This window comes from Brienomyrus brachyistius, chromosome 19 (genome assembly GCF_023856365.1).
Source record: "Brienomyrus brachyistius isolate T26 chromosome 19, BBRACH_0.4, whole genome shotgun sequence".
NCBI lineage: Eukaryota > Metazoa > Chordata > Actinopteri > Osteoglossiformes > Mormyridae > Brienomyrus > Brienomyrus brachyistius.
The window spans coordinates 10730943-10755148 of NC_064551.1; the positions used below are offsets into that span (position 1 = coordinate 10730943).

At 40.4% G+C, this 24206-nt stretch overlaps 1 protein-coding gene across 1 annotated transcript in view; it reads left to right on the forward strand.

Moving 5' to 3' along the window:
* Nucleotides 1-1826: 1826 nt before the first annotated feature.
* The window catches only part of kif26bb (kinesin family member 26Bb), a 100568-nt gene continuing 78188 nt past the window's right edge, over nucleotides 1827-24206 (forward strand). The window contains exons 1-2 of the mRNA XM_048986600.1: nucleotides 1827-2581; nucleotides 2868-3257. Coding sequence (XP_048842557.1) covers nucleotides 2519-2581; nucleotides 2868-3257 — 453 coding nt within the window. The 5' untranslated portion in view covers nucleotides 1827-2518. The remainder of the gene's footprint in view (nucleotides 2582-2867; nucleotides 3258-24206) is intronic.

The window sequence follows — 24206 nt, forward strand, 5'->3', positions numbered from 1 at the left end:
CGGATTTGCTTTCAAGGACACATGGACTTAAAAGCCTTAAAAGCATATGGAGAGAAAAATCAGTGTTGGTTCTAAGATGCGTCAAATGTAACGGCTACAACTGAAACTGAAATGTTTGTATATTTCACACTCACAACCTGACGTGTCCATTACCCGGAATGACCAGCAGATGTCGCTGCTGGGCCTCCGACTCCCTCCCACGTCTCCCTAGTTGTGTCCTGCTCGTTATCCCCAATCCTGTTGTGCTAACCGTCCACAGCAGAATTGTATCAGCCCCTCGTTTCCTGTGTGTAAGTGGCTCCAGTCCTCTGTTCCCCAGTTTGATCATTAATGCCAGTCCTCCTGTTGCCTGTGCCCTTCCCTATTCTAGTCACCCCAGTCTGACCAGTCCTGTTTTGGTCCAATAAAGACCCTTTTTGTTCTCCCGACGCCTGCCCTAGACTCCATTCTATTTCATGTTTATGTGTGCCAACATACTTAAATGTTATAGAGGAATTGTTTGCTGACCATGTTTCAGTGACATTCAAATTTTTCACTGACTGGATGTTTGCTTAGTTAGTATCCAAGACTGTATTTGGTGATGAAGTCAGATTTTTGATGTAGGATGTAACATAAAACCCTCAAGATTTCCCCACCTGTCTTCTTCATTAAATATGAACACTGAATTCCACTCTCAGCTCCAAATTTTGCTCAGTAACTGAAATGGCTACATAGAACTTTAATGTCTAACTATAGTCTGATGTTAAATATCTGTTTTTCACATTTCAGCTAATATCCAGTGAGGCACCATGATCGAAACTGAAGGAGATAAATTCATTGTAGCAGGCTGCAACACCCTACAGTTTGCAAATGCACTGTGAATCCTACTGCCCATAGTATTGAATGAGACCTGAGGTGAAATCTTAGTAGAACTGTTAAACTATTGTAAAATAATTCATTTAAAGCTAAATTTACCACTATGTGTGTAACAATTCCAAACATTTTTGGCATATTCAAGGAGATATAGATAGATAACACTAGATTGCGGTAAGGGGAAATTAAGATGAATATAATTATTATTGACTTTAGCATTGCTGGCATTGTTCATCCTTGCAACCCTGAGCAGGATGAGTGGTTGGATGATGGGTGATGGATGGTACAGGGAGTGTGTGCCTCATATTGTGAGTTTGAATCCCACTATGTATGTGTGTGTGCTCCAGGTATACCTTACCTTGTGGGGACCAAGTGTCCCCACAACGTGATTAATGCCCTTTTTTTTTACCTTATGGGGACAAGTTTCCTCTATTTTATAAGAATCCGTGACTGTAATGAAAAAACTAAAAATGCAAAAACTCTTGTTGGTTACTTATGGTTATGCTTAGCACTGGGTAGGGATTAAGGTTATCATCGTTAGCATTAGCATTTCTCCCAAAGAAATGAATGAGTGGTCCCCAAAAAGATATGATTACATGGCTATCTGTGTGTGTGTGTGTGTGTGTGTGTGGAGTTTTCATGTTCTCCCTGTGGTGTGTGGGTTTTCTCTGTTTACTACAATTTCTTTGACAGTTTGAAGACTATTGCTAAGGTTATTCTAATTGCGTAGCAGTAGCAGTAGAGACACAACATGCGTTGCCTTGCCATGGACTGGTAATCTGTGTATAATCAAGGTGTATCCTAGAATTGTGCCCTGTTTTGCCTGCGATAGCCTCCAGACCCCGCCTCGATCCTGCCCAGATTTAGCAGGTGCGCCTTCGAACGCAAGGTGGCGGTATGTAACCGAAAAACCCTGAATCTATACTTCCCTTGAACTGCAGTAGGTTGAAAGTAACAATCGTGGCGATTGGTGAATCACTAACGTATCATTTTTCGAGATCGATATTTTGTGCAATGTACTGTAAACGGAATTGGGATTTTCAGTTATTATGTAATATTGTATTTGGGGAGCTTTTGTCTCAACTGGGACATAGTGGATGTCCTAATAAAAAGTCTCCTGTTTTTGCTTTGTGTAGGCTACATAGTTCACTGAGGCAGCAGCAGGATAATCAGAGTTGTTCATTTTTGGTACAAATGAAACGAAATAGTTTAAAAACTACCTTTACTAGCAACGTTCTGATTTTTATTGGCTAGACAGACATTGATACCAACCCATTATTCGGGTTAAATCGTTCCTCTATTGGCTGCAGGGGCAAACCACATACAATCAGATGGTGACATTTTCGGGTTTCCATCCTTCAAGTGGCGATGCTGGAAACGCTCCGTCGGCTTTCAGGGGCTCCTTACCGACACCGTCTCATTCTCCCAGCTCGCATTATGGATCTTAAAAGTCAGCGGACGGATAGTGAAAACGTGGATATAATTTGGGGTTAAAAGTTGAACAAACGGAACCGTTTCCCTCGGGGTCACGAATTGGATACTGATTTTACGTTGGTTTTCTGCCGTAAGCAACGCACGGAGGATCGCAGGATTGATTAAAAGAGCCCTAATACTTAAGAAGCGACAAGAATACAATCTTTATTCCACTCTGCCTACCAACCTCATCATGACTTCTTTCACAGGCAATAAAGATAGGTGTTCTGCGACGACAAGGAGCCGGAAACATGCGGTATGTTTCAATAATAGTAATAATAATAACAACAACAATAATAATAATAATAATAATTATTATTATTATTATTATTATTGATTATTCAAAATATTTTCAATAAAGCTGTTTAGTTAGGCATGTTTTCACAATGTTAAGCAACAGCATGCATTTATGCACAATATAACCCATGACATATATTCATGAGAAGTTTATGTACTGCCCATAAAATGGCCCATGAAACTGACAAATAATTACAATACAATTATCTTATATGGAAAGTGCTGTACTCTCGAATTTTCAACAGATTATCGATGCCTCTCCGACCAAATCAGCCTCTTATTCCCCTGAGACATGGTACAGAAAAACTTACGAGGAATCGCGGGCCGGTAATCGCCCTGCTCCGGAAGGTGCGGGATCCATACCCAGCTCGTCCGGAACCCCTTCTCCAGGATCAGGGATCTCCTCCCCAGGATCCTTTTCTGGATCTCCCGGCACCACATCTCCCGGTGTTTGCACAGGTTCGCCTGGATCTCTTGGCGGATCTCCGGGATTTGGCACCGGCTCCCCTGGTTCGGGCAGTGGAAGCTCGCCCGGATCGGACCGCGGAGTATGGTGTGAGAGCTGTAATGCCCGGCTGATAGAGCTGAAACGGCAGGCACTGAAGCTGCTTATCCCCGGACCCCTCTCCAGCAAGGTAGGCGCCACTTGGCAAAACGAAGAGCTACTTACGAATAGACTGTGTACAGTATCAAAGTCAGAACACAGTCAGCGCAAATCACCGCACAGCAAACACCTTTTACATTTCAAAATTCATTGAAAGTCCAAAGAAAATGAGTCTGTCTGTATCACCTGAGCTTAAAATATTTCTTTATTAACACTACAGTCACACGACGGCAGTATTTCATTTTGTACATTTTATAGGCTACATTTCAGATTCAGCATTAATCTTCATTCAATTCACCATTAAATATACATATCCCCATTTTAGTCTATCCGGATGATAAAAGGTTCTGATAAATTATGATTTCTCACTAAAGTTAATTGTTTTATCGTCTATATGACTGTCACATGGCTTATTTTCAGACAATATTACATCATTGAAGCACTTATGTTATGATTTTAAATGACATGACTTCAGAAAATGAGTATAATACGGTATGAATGCTGCCCTGATGCTCGTATTTATAAAGGCTCCTAAATCGTTTGGGCTTCAATAAAAATGACAATGGGCTACATCCGCGATTAATTAAATTCCAAACGGGTAGTTCCAGAGAGTTCTGTCCTAATCAAATTAATCTTAATTTATAAATCAATTTCTTCTGTGGTACATGGGTATCCAAGTGTGTTTATGTTGGCAGTAATTAGGTATACCTGTACGGTCAGACAAATCCATTAAAATGATTTTAGTTTTTATTTGGCAATGAATGTGTTCATCTATCTATCTATCTATCTATCTATCTATCTATCTATCTATCTATCTATCTATCTATCTATCTATCTAATCTTTTTTTTAGTTTCTTGATTAATAATGTTAGAATCTCACTTAGATAACATTGTGTTTGGATAAGAAGAGAGTAATCCTTTCATCCACCAGTAGATACAAGACTTATTTAGTTTTAGGTTACAGGTTCACGGAAAGAAAATGAGAGAAAGAGCGGAACAATTTCCGAAGTTTTTTTTGTGTGTTATATTGATAGGGGGCGCTGCTGCGCTGCAAGTCTTTTATTCTTCAACATCGACTAAATCTATATCTCATTAAGAGATGGTAATATTTGGAGGTGTTTAACTGTTTAACTCATTAACTGTGAATATTGCTACATTAACCTTAGTGCCACAACGGAGTAGTGACCTGTTTTTCAGAAATGACTCCAAAATGTGTACGTTTCATTTCAGGAGTTCATGCTGACCTGCAGTTGTCCCTATGTACAGCCCTGATACATTATTGTGGAACTGAAAAACATGTTATGGTCACCAAAGTTCTTTCCTTTTAGGCATTTCAAAATTTTTTTGCAATTTTAGTGATTCCTGTGAAATTCAAAAATGTCATTTGTTGTTCTTGCCAAGTCTAATAATTTGATGTGTAGTCAGAGAGCAAGAGAAAACAGTAACTCTAGTAAACAGAATAAGTACTAAGTGTTTTAGCAAAGAGAGGAAACATAGAAAAGCATAGAAAAATCTTTAATTAGCTAATTTCCCAACATAATACACATTTAATTCTGCAGTTAGCGTTATGCTTTCCCATTGTATCCGGTTACTAAAAATTAGATAGGTTTGTTTATTATTATCACTAACATGATTATTTTTAAGTAAATGAGGGAGGAGGTTTTCTAGATCATTCCATACACCAGGTGAACGTTTTCCATAGTTTCTAAGAACGTTACCAACTTACACAGTTGGAACCATGCAACTGAACTATTCCAACAATGTTAGTTATTTAGAGGAGCTTTTGGGAAAGGTTCCCCCAGAGAGTTAGACAAGAAACATTCTCAGGGTTAGAATAGGGATTGTTCACTTGAGATTTGGACATCTGACCTTTTGGTGTGTGACTCAGTCTAGTCGCCTACGGGCCTTCTGTCGCAGATGAACATGGCCATGTGAATTATTTGCCCAACACCGATGAGTGTGTTGGTGAGACAGAGCGAAGATCTTGCTGTGTTCGTAAAATGTGCTGGTGATTGGATGGCAGAAAACTCTGACTGCACCCATCCTACCATCATCTTTCTTCTCTGAGCACTAAAACATCATGATCTAAAGGCAGATAACCTTTTCTACATGTATTCTATATAAATGTGCATGTTTTAAAACCTTGAAACCACTGTAACACATGGTACTTTAGAAAGTTATATAGGAAGCTGAACATTAAAATGATGAAATTCATATAAAGCATACATTAGACCATACAAGTAAATTATGGGGCGATGGGGGGGTTACAACCCCTCCCCCCACCCCCAATAATCAAAACCAGCCAACACAACCCCCTGTACCCCCCATAAATGGGTAGGGACCCTAACCCCCCAATGCTCAACCCAAAGTGATTATCCTTGCATTAGATTCACTTATACTTGTTTGGGAACATAAAACAATACCTAGATTAAAGATTTCCGAAATACATTTTTTGATTATAGTATATGTCCTCTAGACAATGCAGATAGGAGCTTTAAAGCGATGCAGCATGTATTCGAATATGTGATGTTTTGCAGTTCTTGTGTTGTATGGCGGCGTGATGAGCACTAAAAGAACACAGCTGTGCCACAGAACAGCATAACTCCTCCAGGCGTCGGCACCAGGTCCTGCTGTGCTAACAGTGCAACAATATTTGCATGACGTCAATGCTAGGGCTGCACCACAGCCCCGAGCACTCATACGCTGCTTTTGATCAAAGCCGGCAGAGATACGGCACGATACCCTAATGCTCGTGGAGCCTCCTGGATCTCTGGCTGCTCCCTCTCTCTACTGGCTCGCGCCTTTGTCTCTGAAGCACCAGGAAATGCAGTCTTCAGAACCGCCGGTCCAGTAACATCTCTGCTACATCTAATGCTAATATGCTTTCACCCACTTGATTCTTTTATGCTGTACAAATGATGGCATTCAACTTATTACACACTGGAATAAATTTGCATTACACATAAAATAACCTGTTTGAAAATAGCTATAGGTATATTCAGAATTTTTTTATTTAAAACTTTAGTCCTAAAACATTCAGCAAACTATTCAGAAGAAAACCCAGAAGACAGGGGCTTTAAAACACATACACCCATCGCAGAGGAAGCTGAAGTCTTGTAGCTGGTGTGTCTTTCCCGCATTTGATGGGAAGTTTTGAGCCAGCCGGGTCATGTTACACATATTACACATGTTACACATGTTACGTGTCCCTACACCTTTCACTGCAGGTCGGCGAGGAGACGGTGATAAAAATCAAAGGGGAAGGATAGAATCGCGAGTGGGAGAGAGGGGTCACTGGGGGCACTGCGACTTCCTGTGGGGAGATTTATAGCTACAGGAAGGATGGAAAAACTGTCACCTGCTACCTCGGGTGGTGCTAATTTCTTTTAGCCTCCACCTCCTTAAAGAACACCACTGACCTGGCTTCAGGGAGCACGCTGACCTGCTCGAGCGAAAATCCATTTTGGAGGCGTGAAGACAATGAGACTGGACACAGTGGCTTTGTTGTTGGATGCTGCTATGCGTCTGACTCAAAGCCTTCACTGTTGCTGTGAACAAAAGTCAAGGTGGGGTAATCGCAGTCTGTATTACCGTGACTCAGTGGGCAGCACTATTGCCTCTCACCTCTAAGGACGGGGGTCTGAGTCCCATCATCCTTTGTGTTTAGAATTTGCATGACTTCGCCATGTCATTCAGGTTTGCTCTAGGTCAGGGGTGTCAAACTGCAGTCCTGTTGGGTCGGAGCCCTGTGTAGTTTAGTTCTTTTCCCTGTTCCACCACAAATGATTCACCTCAAGAGCTGTATGGTAATTAGCACAAGGAGGTGCAAAGAGTTGAACCAGGTGTGTTAAATGAGGGGAAACCAAAAAATGTGTAGGGTTCCAACCCTCCAGGACTGCAGTTTGACACCCCTGCTCACCTGGAGTCTCTAAACTGCCTGTAGGGTATAATTATATGAGTGATTATATGAGCCTGGATGTTCCATCCAGGGCTTGCATCATCCTTGTCCCCTGTGTTGCCTGGAATCCCCCCCCAACCCAGACCAGGATGGGCAGTTAGGATACAGATGGACAGTAATTTTAGCTGAACCACTCTTGGTTACATCTGCCTGTAAAGTCTTATAATGGACATAATATTCTGAAGCCAAATGTCCTCTGTTCAATCCTTAACCCTTTTCCCTTTCACAAAATGTGTCCTACACACTGTCAGAGCAAATACAGTGCAAGAACAAAGCCAGTCAAGGTAAAATTCATGACAGGACAACAGATTCCGTCTGAGCGGTCATGCAATATGTGTAATTGTATGTGGTCCGGCCTGTTACTAATTGCTTGAATACTGACAGTAAAATGGAGGGAAAGTGTAACCTGCCAACAGACACGTCACATGACATGCCTGCATACTGATGTCATATTTATGAGCCCTGTGTGTCTCTGAAGTGGAATATAATAGGATGCATTGCAGGTAGTGGGTGGCCAATGGGCGGCTGATGGCTCACACACTTAAAACCTCTTCTGGAGTGGGCCTTACTTACTGTTACTGTGGTGCTCTTTCACTGGAAGTGATTGGGAGCCACTGCAGAAAAACAAATTATCATGATGAATATATCAGTTCTTTAGACATGCATTTGGGTTATTAACACTTAGCATAATGCTATCTCTTTGCATGTAGCTGCCACCAATATTAGTACTACGGATAACGCGATCATTTTTTCATAAGAAATGAGTTCAGGATGGATATTACTAGATCATTTCATGCACCATTAAACCTCACATTCCCTCATCTCGTGTTCCAAACTTGGCATCATATGCACACGCATCCGAGTTTGTAGCAACAGACTGTTCTAGATAGTATCTTATCCAAGCTAAGTCTCTGGCCACTGATACGGAGTCTGCAGATGTCACCTTGTGTTTTTGCGTTTCTGTTAAGCTACTATTGCTACTATTGCTTTTACTGTTGTTTATATCTTTTTTAGGCAGATCATTACAGTGGGGACTGACTCATACCTCAATCTTAGAATGTGCTTCAGACGTCAATCCTTTAAACTGAAACCATCAGTTAGTTGATATTTCACATAGATTAGACTGAACGTGTGTTTGTTTGCACTTGAAATATGTATGGGGGGTTTATTTTTTCCAGTTCCTTACTATCATACTATTGCAAAAAAGCGAAGAGCACGACCTCATTGCAGAACCAGGTGTGTCTGGTTTTGTCGATCTGAAACGCGGACACGTGTTGTAACGGTCCGAGGACAAACGCTTGGCTCTGCTTCTGTCAGCCGCTTGAATGGCCCGTATTACCATGGCCTCTCCAGTGGGGGTTCTTAGCTCCGTCCTAATTCCTCTGACTTAAGACGGCCCTCAGATGGCCTTGCTGGATTCAAGGAGAGCTGAAGAAACACAGATTCCATTCTTTGTGGTTCTCATCTGACAGCAAGATCCTCTAACAAATGGATGTCTGGGCTACTGTGAAGGCAAGATAAATCCAGCCATAGATCAAGCCACAAACATTTGATGCTGAAATTCTTTGGGAAAACAAGTCTCATTAAAGTCCGTGAAAGACCCCGATAAGTATTACTAAAGATGCAGGAGAAGAACTAGTAGTGAAGTACTATTAGTAGTAATTGATAGTAAAGGCTACTAAATTCAAAAGGAAGAGTTTCTTAAGAGTAATAAATATTGAAAATATGTTACAAAGGCTGCATGGTAAAGGGATGCTTGTCGCACACAGTTAATTGTTAATTGTCATGTATGCCTTTAATAGGCAAATACATTCACAAACGCAGACACACAAACACACACACACTCAGGTTTGTAATTATATCTTTGTGGGGACTCGCCGTTCATTTCTATGGGGAAAACTCTAATCCCAACATGACGACCTTAACCCCTACCCAGCCCTAACCTTAACCACAAGTAACCAAACAAAATACGAGATTTTTGGCATTTTTACTTTTTGATTGCATTCACGGATCTTTGTGGACCTAAAAAATTGTCCCCACAATGTCAAAAAACAGGTTTTTACTATATTGTGGGGGACATTTGGCCCCCCCACAATGTAATATAAACCTAATCCACGCACACACATGCACTGACCTGTACTCATATCTTTGTGGGGACTGTCCATTCATTTCCATGGGAAAAATCCTAATTCCAATTATGACAACCATAACCCCTACCCAGCCCTAACCTTAACGATAAGTAACCAAACAAAATACGAGACTTAACCTAAAGCGAGATCCTCTAACAAATGGATGTCTGGGCTCCTGTGAAAGCAAGATAAATCCAGCCATAGCTGAAGTCACAAACATTTGATGCTCAAATTCTCTGGGAAAAGAAGTCTCATTAAAGTCCGTGAAAGACCCTGATAAGCAACACTAAAGTAACCATGTAACCAAACAAACTCCTCCCTACCCGGCATCCACTGAAGGTCCTGGCTGCAGGACCTCAGCCCTCACGATGCTCTTTTCTTTGGTTACATTGCAGCTTCCCTGTGTCACACAGTGATTACACCAACCAGAGGACTGTATGTGTGCTTGATGTAACATGATATTTCTGTCCTCGTGGCCAGCCAATCAGTGCATTAACATATTACTTTGGTTTGAAATGTCTTTAGTGTAAATCATAGGTTTCAATGCTATCATTCACTGATATGTATGTTGACAACAATTATGTAGCTCTTCTCAGCAACCACTGCGGAGCCTGACATTTGATATCTCTCACCGGTACCGGAACCAGTGGTTCAGTACCACATCGATCCCTCCTTTGTCTGTGTAGCTAGTATCCAGGCTGCCAAGTGCTCCTTCTCTGCGGGAAGCTCGGCTCGAAGCCTGTTTCTGCATGCTTAATAGATTTATTCACATGAAAATTCATAATCCCTTTTTAAGATGAACATCATTTTGGATTTGTGTGGTATGAATGTGCTCTCTGAGTGCTTGATTCCTTTTAGTACTGCATTCTTACTTGATATACACACTTCAGAAAACATATTATACCTGAATGCTTTCCAGTAGCACTGTACTAAATTAATTTCTAATGTGACTGCGGATTCTTTTACATATACCATTTAGGGTGCTTGCACAAATACCCTTGTTTGGTGTTATATCCATCCATCCATCCATCCATCCATCCATCCATCCATCCACTAACCATTTGACATGGTCAGGGTCACCTAGACCTGGAGACTATCCAAGCAGTGTATGGCACAAGGCTGGGGACACCCTGGATGAGATGCCAATGGTCTGGGTTCTTTAAACAGTATATTGCTAAATGGAACTGCCTTGTCCTAATTAAACTCATCATTTTAAGGGTCTTCGATTCAGGACTGATGTTACAGCTTGTTTATTTAGGCTTTCCTCTCTATCTAAGCCAACAGTCAGCATTTTGGCATTGTGACCAGGGGCCTGTATCACAAAGGCTAATTTCTTGTTTAGCCAAATAACTTTGAGGCTAAGTACAGGTAACTCTGGCTATCCAATATCACAGTGCTGGTTTAATTTTCAGTGGGATGCCTCACCATGATGACTCATTGTACATGCCTAACCTGAGGGCTGTTCCACCAAGCAGGATGTTTCAGCTAACTGGGTTAACATAAGCTAGAGGTCATGATTGTTCAGTAGCAATGCTCCTTACCTAAACTCTTATTGCACAATCATAACTTCTAGCTTAAGTTAACACGGCTAACTGAGAGATCCTGCTTTGTGGAAGTGTAGGTTTCAGCATCACAGATCTCAAAAAGTGCTGGGACCAATCAAAGAGAAGGAGTCGGTTCTCAAATAGTGCTGGGACCAATCAAAGAAAAGGAGTCGGTTCTCAAATAGTGCTGGGACCAATCAAAGAGAAGGAGTTGATTCACAAACAGTGCTGGGACCGATCAAAGAGAAGGAGTCGATTCTCAAACAGTGCTGGGACCGATCAAAGAGAAGGAGTCGATTCACAAACAGTGCTGGGACCGATCAAAGAGAAGGAGTCGATTCACAAACAGTGCTGGGACCAATCAAAGAGAAGGAGTCGATTCTCAAACAGTGCTGGGACCGATCAAAGAGAAGGAGTCGATTCTCAAACAGTGCTGGGACCGATCAAAGAGAAGGAGTCGATTCACAAACAGTGCTGGGACCGATCAAAGAGAAGGAGTCGATTCACAAACAGTGCTGGGACCGATCAAAGAGAAGGAGTCGATTCACAAACAGTGCTGGGACCAGTTAAAGAGAAGAAATCGGTACATTACCTGACTTAAATAGGCTTTCCCACACTCTCCAAATGGCTTGTTCTTGAGAATCCTGTGATTGCGGTAAAGTTAACTGTATATTCAGTATTCTCTCCCTGCTGTCATATCTTTCAGCAAGCAAGCAAGGCCGTTTTTAATCACAGCCCTTTGATGTTCATAGGCAGAGATGCACACCGATCACTTTTGTCTTTCGAGCTCTTTTGCTATGTGTGCTAAATCTTAATATCTATGACAAGAGGTGAACTCTGCTCTAATGAGATATTGGTTCGGCTTTTTGAGTTGATAGTAACTCTTGCACACCCCTCGGTTTTCCATATTACGATACGCATGAATTTTTATTCATATTTGAATTATTGGTAAATGATAAATCCTTTATTTGCCATTTTCCAAAGTACAGGTACACTGAAATTCTTCTCTTTGCCTCCCCTGTAACTTGCGGGTCGCAGCACTGGGCAGCCAATGTTAAGGGCCTTGCTTAGGGGCTCACGGATGTGTGACTGTCCTGCCGAGGTGGACCCAGAAACTCACCGCCATTCGCAAGTGAACTTCACATTCAATAGCAGTCACTTGCTTACAGTCACTAGTGGGAAATGGACACAGGGCAAATGTTAGTAACGATGTATAGAAATAAATAATCTATACGTATCCCAGTGCTTAATCCACATTTTGTTGGATATGTTTATCTCCTTAAATTTTATAGTTGTTAATATATTTATTCTACCCTTTGCACTCTGAATGGTGTAATGATTAATGAGTGTGGATGTTGCTCTACTGAAATTTGTTGTCACCTTTGTAGTCTTCCTCGGCCACATACCCATATATATGTATGTATATGTGTGTGTGTCTGTGTGGAGTAGGACACCAAAATAGGGGACCAAACATCCCCTACAATGTGATAAAAATCTGTTATTTTGATGTTGTGGGAACCATTTTTCAGGTCCCCACAAAGATCTGTGAACGCAATCAAAAAACTAAAAAAGCCAAAAGTCTCCTATTTTCTTTAGTTCCTTATGGTTAAGGTTAGGGCTGGCTAAGGTTCAGGTCGTAATGTTGGGATTAGAGTTTTCTCCATAGAAATGAATGGAGAGTCCCCACAAAGATATAATTACAAACCTCTGTGTGTCTGTGTGTGTGCGTTATTGTTTATATTACATTGTGGGGCCCAAAAAACTGTTATACTGACATTGTGGAGACAATGTTTTTAGGTCTCTGCAAGGGGAAACTCAAATTTACCAGAATCTGACTACAATCAAAAACCTAAAAATGTCAATACTGTTGTATGTTACTCGTAAGGTTAAGGCCGTCATCGCTGGGATTAGGGTTTTTCCCATAGAAATGAATGGACAATCCCCACAAAAATTGAAACAATGAATACAAACGTATGTGTGTCTGTGATAAAGGAATATTGAATGGGTTTTGAAGGGTGACAAGTTTATTTAATATTGAATAATAAAAAAGGGATTACGAATATGAATAAAACAACTAAGAAGAATTATGAAAAGCACAAAGCCCATTTGGAAATTAAAACAATTACTGCCATTTTCTTAACGACAATCACACTGTATGTAAGCAGTCACGCTGTCACTGATCTGCTGCAGCATGCCTGCTCAGCTTTCTCGGCAGCTACAGTGTTACTTTTTGCTGTTACTGTACTTTAGAATTCTTCATATTTTACCATACTTATTTTCTATTTCACAGCACTGAAATACTTAGCCCTGTTGCGATCCATGCTTACGTGATTGGCTGATTGTTGCACACGGCATGTTTTTAAGTACTCAGGAAGTAAACCTGGTTTTCGTAAGAAACCTGGCTCGACATAGACTGTTGATAATGACTGTTGAGATACTGTTTATTTCGGATTGTCTTTGGTCTTTGTTAAACTGGAACTTATTTTCTAACCTTGACTTTGTTAAACCAGTTTTGTGACGCAGGCCCCTAAGTTCCAGGCCAGCTGTAGTACTGCTGCACAAAAAAACAGTGTTTGTGTCACCTAGATAATCATCCTCACGTATAACCGATATAGATTTTAACCATTTGTTAAGTTATAAAGAGTCTTTGGCTCAGTAGACAGTGTTCTGTATGGGAGTACCACTCACTCACATCATTTAATCTCGGTTTTCCCCAGTGGTTCTCAAACTCGGTTCTCAGGCTCCCATTTGGACAGAGTTATGGTTCTTGACATGGTCTTTTGTTCACATATGAATAAACTTGGCCTTGTCATGCACTTGTGTGAATCATTACTTGGTCTTGACTCCAGAAACCTTTCTGATTTCATTTGAGTCCTTAACATGCCCACCCCCCACCTCCCCATAAATCTTATATTAGCTTCAGTGTTCTTCAGCATGTAACCATGCAGTTAACTCTCGTCCAAGCAAACAATTATCCATTTTGCATACATAACCATAAGCAGTTTCTGCCCGGTCCTCAGTCCCCACTGCCCGGCTTGTTTTCCAGCTATCCCTGCCCTACACACTGCTGATTACCTGGATCAGGTGTGTTCAGTCAAACAGAAGCTGAAAGACAGCTGGGACTTGTGTGTGAGGCAGGGATAGCTGGAAAACAAGCAGGGCAGTGGGGCCCGAGGACCGACTTTGAGAACCACTGGTTTACCCACACAAACTGTGTTTGTTTTGAAAGTGATGGCCAGTGTACATACAGTAAGTGGCAAGGATTTCAAAGTTAAGCTAACCAGATGCTGTGAACAGTATGGAGAAACCCGCAGAACTGAATGACAGGTGAAATGTTTCTGTTCCGTGCTAAAGGCCCACGGGTCTTCATATAACAGCCAAATGTAGGGATGGGCGATCAACATGTAGACAGGTGTGTGGGAATAAGTGATGATTTACAGACGTGAAAATAAACATTTGAAATTCTTTAGGTGAGATCTGTGCTCTTGGGACAAGGATTAAACATCTGCTAGATGTCATTTTGTTTCACATTAAGTATGCCAGGGGAGGTTAGCAGGGGCCTTCTGTTGAGTTTCAGCATTATTCGGCAAGTGAAAGGCAGAATTCCCAGCAGTCCTTAATCGTGTGAAAGCCGTGATATCAGTCTACCTGCAGGGACAGGGGCAGCACTGAGAAACAGTCAGCATGGCAGAGCTTCAAACATATTTGCTCTGCTCACTTATTTTTTCTGCTTCTGGGGAACATTCATTCTCTCTGATGCTTCCTGCACTTCCAGAACATTCTACAACTTTTAGGTCCTGACCAAACTTCGCTTCTATTTCTCCTTGGTCATTTTTCTCTACAGCTAGAGTAGGCAGCACAGGAGAACAATGGCACATCCTTGCTAGCCTAAGGGTAAATTAAATGAGAAGCACCATTTTAGTGTTTGTTGCTTTCCAGAGACAAACGGCAGGAACACATTTTTAAAATTACACTTGCATAGGCTTAGTTACACTTTTGATAGCTCCTTTGATGGCAGTGTCTTCTGCATTTGTAACCCTTGCATGTGTGACAGAATGTTTACATTCTATAATCATCTATGCTCATTTTTATTGACTTGTATCATTGCATGTCATTACCATAGGATTTATCAGCTAAGACTACATGACAAGACATGAAAAACAGCAACATTTAGGATTGCATCTTGAATAGGATTTGAGGAAAAGCCCCCCACCCCCCACCCCCCCTGGATGCAGGACAGTGTGGGCGATGATGGGACAGACATGTTGGTTATTACCCTGCTGAATGAGATACAGAATATAACAAATTTTCAAACATGACTACTGCCATTCTCAACATTTGGACCCTGTTAATTTTTTCGATTAAATATGTTCACATTACTTTTACAGTATAAAAGCATGCTCACATTTAAAATAAAAGGTGTCACTATATTTATTTTTATGTCCGCTAAACCATTTCGACAGAATTGTGGTCCTTGACATGGTCTTTTGTTCACATATGAATAGACTTGGCCTTGTCATGCACTTGTGTGAATTTTTACTTTGTCTTGACTCACTGAAATACTCGTGATTCCAGAAACCTTCCTGATTTCATCTGAGTCCTTAGCATGCCCACCCCCAGCTCCCCACAAATCTTATATCACCTTCAATGTTCTTCAGCATGTAACCATGCAGTTAACTCTCGTCCATGCAAGCAATCATCCTTTTTGCATACATAAACCATAAGCAGTTTCTGTACAAGACGTCCAGCAAAAAGGTGCACTTTGGAATGCAAATATTACAAATCTGTCATGACCTGCTGGTACGATCCTACTGTGCCACGCCCCCCTCGTTTACCTCGTGTGGATTCCCAGTGTTTGTCAGTTGTCTTCGTTAGTTCTGTGTATTTAAGTCCACCTCAGTGTATGTTTCTGTTGTGGATTGTGCTGCCCCTTCATTTACGAATTAAATCCTTTCCCAATCCTGCTTTCCGGGTCCGTCAGTCATAACAAAATCATTGGTTGGCACCACTTCTAGTTTCAACTGACACCTGTAAAGAAAACAAAGTAAAGTACGTAAGGCTGGCAAACTCGGTTTGTCGAGAGGCAATGGCCAGCCAAGTGTCCAGCCAAAATTTGTGTTACATGGTAATCTAGAGATAACTATCTAGCTAGATAGCTAATCTTATAATTATTGTTGTATTTTATTAATCCCTGTTTGAAATTCTCTCACATTAACCTCCTTGGTCTCCAGAGATACACAAGTGACAATGAAGTTTAAGATCTGATCAGTACCTGTGTTTAAAAGTCTTACTCAGTGGCCTAATGGTAGTATGACTGATTCGGCGGGAGTGGGAATCAAAATAGTAATTTTTTAGATGCCTATCGAGCACATTTAAGCCATAAAATGCTCACAGAGCTTAAAAGCAAAAGCAGTATGTCATTGCTGTAGTGTGGAGAGTCCCAGTTATCCCAGATATTAAACAGTGTGTTACATAGTGGATCTGCTATTGATCATTTTGTGTACACAAATTACAGTTTTAAATAAGAATTTTGTTAACTAAAACATTTAAAGAGAAACATTATATTGTTTTATGCATAGTCTTTGGTTCCCGAGCCAATTTTAAGTGCTCAGCAGGAAAGAGTCATGTTACGATGAAATTAATAATTACTACAGGATGCAGTGGAGGCCCATTTGTTACCTTCGTGTTTGACAAATCATTTATTTCTTAGCTGAAAATAATTATTTCTTAGTTGGTGGTCATCTTAAATTAATTTAATAAAACCTGAAGTAGTTGTCTTCAGTTTATAGTTTTTGAATTCAGATTCAAGGTCTAGAATGGAGCTTGTGTTCTTCCTCACTCAGACTCACCCAGCTACCCAGCTCTGGTAATGGACTGGGCTTTGACTCAGACTCCACTTGTCAAAAACATGCTTTTGACTCTGACTCGGCTAAGGTGCCCTAAACATTGCATTTATATTGGCGGAAAATGGTCTGAAAGTCCAATAATAAGAGCCTTATCCCTGGGTCACTAATAGCACTTATTACCTTGAACCGTTTAACCGGCATATTTTTGGCAATAACAAAAAAAGGTTCTCTGGCGTGCCTTGAGAAAGGGTTTTTATCTCATTATTAAATACTAAATAATTTGAAATGTTCGCTACACCCTCTGAGGGAGTATATTTTTAAGAGTACTGTTACTTTTACCTGACCAAGATAAATGATGGAAGATTGATGTTATTTTTATGAAGGATTATGATTTTCTACTGTAAGCTGATACTTTGACATCGTGGTTTTCTAGAGATTTTAGACTGTGTGTCAGAACATGTCATAACCATCCACCATTTAACACTCCCCCAGCAGGTAAAAAGCAGCATCGACACCAATTCCAAATACACAACATTTCATGCCATGACTCAGCAGCAGCTGTGAGCAGCTACATTTCAAGTGTGCCCACATACTGACTGGTAAAGTGTCATGATTTATTTGCATTACCAGGTGTGTATAGTATCAGTTAAAGGAATGATTGGCAGATGAACAAACACATTCACCGACCCATACACTTCCATCAAAAATCAAGTCAAAAGATCTTGCACATCACCCAAAACAACAACAAGCTATTTGTTGGAAAGCACTTGTCCCGTAGGTGTTTTGTAAAAAAATATGTTTGCTTTCTGTGGCAAGTTGACGAGTCCACCCAAATCCACGTGTCATAGTGTCCTACCACTAATGAGGCATAGATTTTGGCTAGTAGGATTATTACAAAAGTTGGATTTAAAGCTGCTTAAAGTTCTGAAAAATTGAATGGAAGAAATGAAAACCCCTACAAGTGCAAGTTGCTATACATATGGGGGAGTCTTCCTTAGATCCAGCTCCTGATTCACCCAGGAGGCCCTATAAAACTCCCTAGAAGGCAATTAGTTCAACCATTGCCTGTTTTCATTAACCGGGTGAGCCAAAGGATTGCTGCTGGCAATCACAAGAAAACAACCAAACCTAATCCTGTGCCATTATTGTACTTCATCCTTCACCCTTAGCTCCAAGCTAACCTGAGCCACAAGCAAACAAGAGCTGGAAGGGGGCATGAGTAGCCTCTAACTGCCTACTGGCTTGTCTAAGACCTATAGGAAGCACAGCTAGATCAAGTCAGCCTTGGGGCTGGTCTCAGGACCAGGAGAAAAGCAGCTGTTCTTGCTAGCAGTAAAACAATATTGTTTTATGGCCAAGGGACCAGCAGCATTGACAAGAAGATACCTACTTCAGGCATTCAGCAATGTAACCCCTCAGGCACAGGGGACTTCCACATATAGGAGGGGGGGGGGTGCAGGAGTTAGCTTTATTCATTGCTTTGAAGTAGCTACCCCTTCCATTACAGAAAGCTAGGTTTGTAGGACACCCCCCTTCCGTGAATAAGAGTTAGACATGGCAAATGGTCTTATGGGGAAGACTATTTTCTGGCATCCAGCAGGAAACTCCATCTGCAATATTTCTACCAAACAAGACAACTCGATGCGATATCGATTACATTGCTCTGACCAGCAGAGAATCCTTACACAAAACTACTTTTATTCCACACCACCTTCTGCAAGGCCTTCAACTTCAAGTCCTCCCCAAAATTTGCCCAAGTGACCCTATAAAACCCTTAATAAGGCAATTAGTCCAAGCAGGGACATCTGGGTTCCATTAACTGGGTTACCTGTAGGCATGCAGCTGGTGCTCCATCCCCATGGCAATGTTGGTCACCCGAACCCCACCCCGCGCCATTAGTTTACCCCCTGCCGGCTCGCAGAACATACTTACGTTGTGTTATTTTAACTTTACTGACTGAGAAGAGGGGAAAAAAACACTAATTAAAGCTAATTGTGAAAAAGAACAAACGTGACATACAGCACGAGTTTGGATTAGATTTCTTAAAAAAATTCTGCTTATTGTACGTGACAAAGACAGATTAATCAGATTCAAATATTTGGGTTTTTGAACTGTGAAGCAGCGCAATATAAAAGTACTCATTAGCTGCGTGATTCATTAAGTCTTTCATAATTATTATTTTCATTTACATTGCTGCTGTAGAAATGATCCATGGTACTTGAAAATAAATTAGCTCATACATCCACGCTTCCATGCAGTCGTACACACATAACGAATCAGCTCAGTCTCATTGATAATCTCTAATGCAGTTTTAAATTTGGCCAAATTTAGGTCTAAGTGGATGTAGTTTCTGTATAAGTTTGAAGAATGAAAAACTTATGAATTTGTCCTGTGTAACCCATTTAACATTTTGAAATCTTAGTCAACTAGTTCTCTTTTGGAGGTCATTCTTCCTATTGTAATCATTTATGAGTGGAGCTGCTCCTGTACCTAATCCAGAGTTTTGTCAGTTGAAGCGGTTTTGGCTGTTCAATATGAATATTTGACTGTTTGCGGCCCTCAAATAGCAGGAGTCAAACACACACCTTCATTTAAATAAAAGGTAACGCTTACATTAACAATAACATTAACTGCACCTTAATAATGCTTTTATATTGCATTCATAAAATGTTCAGCGCACCTTCATAATGTATTCATAGAACGTTCATAAGCAGCATGCAAGTACACCTCTACATCCTAACATCCCTTAACGATCTTTGCATGCTTGGTATTGAGAAACACCCCAGGTCTCTGAGCCAGTCATGTAACTGAATACATAGCTGGTTGTACACAATGTTTCTCTAAGCAATTTAACTTGGCTTTGTCACTGACCTGAGCCGCTCACACCTGTGATATTTTCTGGTAAGCTGATCGGAACTAGCCGGACCGGCGGGTCGACCCTCGCATCACTACTGCCCAGATCACTGGTTAATGGGGATTTTTTTTAGCAAATGATCCGCTAGAACAAAATATTTTTAGGATTCAACTTATTTTTAATTCCTCATTGAAATGTCATCCCTTTTGTAAGCTTTTGTCTGTTTTGTCTTGTTATTGTAATGCACACTTCTGGACCAAAACACTCTTGGACTTTAAGAATCACAGTTGACTTAAGGGTCTCCGACAGAATATTTGAACCATTAACTTTCAGACGGCAGCCCTAGTGGAGAACTATATGTAGTTGTGTTTCACATTCATTCATCCATTCATCCATCCAAAAAACAAGACGAGGAATGTTGAACAGTGTGAGGTAGAGGCATGACTAAATGTTCTATTATATAACATTATATAACATGAAAATGTATTGACATACATTTTCTAACAATATATTCTTCATAGATGTGTATATTGTGCTATTGTTTCTAGCAAGTTTTATAGAAGCCCTGTAGTATGGTGGGGGATTAGTGTCAATAAAGTAGAAACTCTTTAAACACTTTAATCAAACCATAACCATTTACAAACACACAGCAAAGTAATAGACACGTTGCATATTCAGAAAACACATATAAACAAAAAATGCTGGAAGTCCACTCACAACACAATGAAAGTGAGCCGCAAAACAATGGAAGTTTCCGGGGGACAATGAAATACGATGGACCACTAGGGCTGTTTTAAAAACAAGATAAAGGAGAACCATTTATATTGATATACTTATATCGTATATTAAAATTAGGGCTCTGTTAAAGATTTTAGATATGCATATGCATGTAAGCAATGCAAGATTTCCAGGTGTAATGTTGCACAGAATTCACAGCTAAAATCAAACCATTCAGTTAGCAGCTCAGGAAATTTTATGGCGGGGAAAGTCGAGGAATTATTATTACTGTATATCGTATGTGGTGTTGATTTAAAACTGAATATTTAGCACATTTAGTGGAATTTTGCGTATTGCTAATCTACTTAAAATAGCCATATATTGTTTTTGGTCCATGTCACTTAGCCCTATGGACCATAGAGAGGAGATGAGGGACATGCGGTTTCCCAAGTTACGAAGTAAGTGAGATGTGTTTTTATTGTTAGCTGACTATGAATATGTTTGTATTTGATAACTTGATGAAGAACTTTTTGTCTGTTTTTAATGATCTGATTACAGAGCTAGTCATGTAATCAGGTTATTATGTAATTGGGATGATTACAAATTCTGAGTCCTGTTTATGATACATATACTCAATGTCCAATCAGTGGCCCCTAAAAATGGTGGTCGGATCAGAAGAAACAACTTGCTGCACCCAGAGCCAGTGTGACTACGACTGCTGGGTACAAACCACATTGGTGCCCTCAGATTTCGACATGTATGTGGCATCTGTAATAGGGGATGTGCTGTTATGTGCGAGTTGTGCAGGAACCTTCAGGAGATACTGATGTGAAACAATGAACAAATGGTAATGTCAATGTCGGCATCACAGATATCTTGCACGTCAGTAGAATCAAATGGCAATTGCCAAAAGTAGCTTAATTTGCACTAATTTTATTATCTGTTTCTTTGCTGCATGCGTTACCGTTGTGGATTTCATAAGTAAAGTTTGATTTGAGGTGCCCTTATTGCAGTGTTTTCAACTGGACATCACTGCAAATGTTGTTTTTTTCCTTCTCCTGTTTGCACACAGCGTAGGGAAGCATACAGTTAATGTGAAACAAAGTGCAAAGACAGTACATGTGCATCAATCAGCTGTAACATTAAAACCTCTGACAGGTAAAGTGATTAACATTGATTATCTCATTACAATGGTATCTGTCAAGTTGTCAAATGTACCATTATATATTAGGCAAGTGACCAATCAGTTCTTGAAGGTGCTGGAAAAACTGCCAAGTGTGAGGATCTTAGTGACTTTGACAAGGGCCAACTTGTGATGGCTAGAGAACTGGGTCAGAGCATCTCTGAAACAGCAGGTCTTGTGGGGAGTTCCTGGTATGTAGAGATCGGTACCTACTAGAGATGCCCCAAATTCTTAATAATTTATTGGCTTCTGCCAGATACCAAATCCAAAGTTCATGATTCTGCCAAATCCAGTTATTGTGTGTAATGTATTATGAATTGTGATCATAAACAGTGTTCATTGTGGTTATTACTTTTATTAGCCTATAGGCCCGATATGACAAAAGACAACGCAGATTATAACTTGTTCATTCAAACTCCATATTTTAGCTAAGCAGTTGAAAGTTACGTAGCCTTCAAAATGGGCAAATATTAACAGAACATATTGGTACGAAAAAAGCAAAAATGTAGCCTAAAACAGTGCAGGTTCTTCCCTCCTCACCATTAGCAAGAACACCATTATGCACTGGGCTGGTTTATTTTGCTAAATACATTGGTTTACTGATACAAATTATACTGAATTTGAAGAGACAATCAAATGAGAGAGTATCCGGCTGAGTGAAGCGGCCGGATGAGGATCAGCACCTCCAAGTCTGAGGTCATGGTTCTTGACTGGAAAAGGGTGGATTTCCTTCTCCTGGTGGGGGATGAGTTAATGCATCAAGTGGAGGAGTTTTAAGTATCTTGTGGTCTTGTTTATTTGTGAGGATAGAAGGGAGCAGGAAATTGACAGGTGGATGGGTTCAGCGCTGGTAGTAATGGGAGGATACTGGAGTATCCAGAGGTTCCTGCATGACACGGGAGAGCATGCAAACTCCACGCGCACAGAGCAGTGGTGGGGTCAGAGCCCCCACTCCAGCAGGTTATTCAACATTGCTATTCAGTAAATGTTAAACTTTAAGAAAATTGTAAATCTACATGTAGACTACTACAGTCGCTGTTTTAAAAACAATAAAGACATTTTAAATCCTTAATTATACCTCTGTGGGAATAAAAAAATAAAAAAAATTAACTGAATAACACCGTGATTAAAATATTGCCGAGCTATATATCTTTTTTATGTATAAAGGGCACACAAATGTAGTTAGATAAGGAAATGCCAAGCTGAGTACAATATCAGATTAGGAGGCCATGACATTTGTGAAAAAAAGGAAATGGATCAAAGACAAGGAGAGATTTCATAAATGGGGAATATTTTCTTTGAGCAGATATTAATCTCCTTGGGTCTCTGAGTGTGGTAATGCGTACAGAGATTGCTGAATAGATATCAGGTAGACCTTAATTTACTGAAAAGTGTATTTGTGCTGTGATCGAACAGATATGCCACAGAAATGATATAAATATCAGTATCTATGTCTAAAAAGGGCAGGTGACATTCATGCTCATGGCTGTATCTGTGATAAAGGACAAGAAGGTATGACTCATGATTCAGATGATGAGTAATAAGTTACCTACCCAGGCACAGAGCAGAATTAGAAATTTTTTTTTCAGTAATGCAGCTCAAAGCTCGACCTTGGTAAATGGACACATTCTGAGATACACACACAGAATGACAGATCTTCTTCCTGTCAGACTTTCTCTCCCTTGACTGGTTGATCTCTCAGTACTCAGTGTTGACAGGACTCGGCAGCTGACTTGCAGTGTATGCAGATGAGCGGCCTGGGTTGACCCCAAATCAGACAGAAACCGGCTACGATGAGTCTGTGGATCGATTCAGGGTCGGGCATGCAGGAAAGAGAATCCAGGACACTAAATGAGACAATAAGTCAAAGAATAATCCACAAGTCAAAACCACTTCAAGTTCCAAAGCCAAATAGAATTAGGAAATAAGAAACCCGAAATGGATCAAAAGCCTAATATGAATGCCAAGATGGAGTAGCAGATCATGACCATACCCAAGCAAGCATTGGCTGGAAAGAGATTAAGTTTGCTAGTAGATGACTTGATTAACTGCATGTATGAATGATTACTGAGTGAAACCATCTGAAGCTAAGTGTCACGAAGGATGATGCCTGAAGCAGGTAAACTGAAAGTAGGATTTATACCAAATATGACAATTAAACAGTGAATATCTTGATTGAAACACTCAAGGATTCAAGTTTATTATTTGTCACGTGAAAGGTATACCGTCAGACTGCAGACCTGCAGTGCAAGGTGGTCCACTGTGCCATAAATCAGTGACAGCAGAAAGACATTTAAAGTAAAAATATGATAATAGACATAAAATAATGAACGTTATACTGAAAAATTGAGTTATATTGAAAGCAAAAAAAGACTTGTAGAATAAATGAATAAATACGCCTGAGAAGGGTGAGGTGCATAGATAGGAGGAGATACGAATTAAACTATCGGTCAAATATTAAGCAGTCTAATGGCTTGAGGGCCATACTTACCCATGTAAGCACATTTATGAATCATCCTGGAGACCTGAATATATTTATATCTTTACTGTATCTTGTTTTTCCAAGCTTACATTGTATGTATATATTCTGGCAGGGCAGGCTGTTCCTTTTCAGAGGTCCTAGGCAAAGCTTTAATTGGGGCCCCCCTACCCAGAAATCTGATGATCATTTCACTTTTCCACAACGCACCCCAAGACACTTAAACTGCTTCTCTTGTGGCAGTAACTTAGGGCAATCCACCCGTTTTTT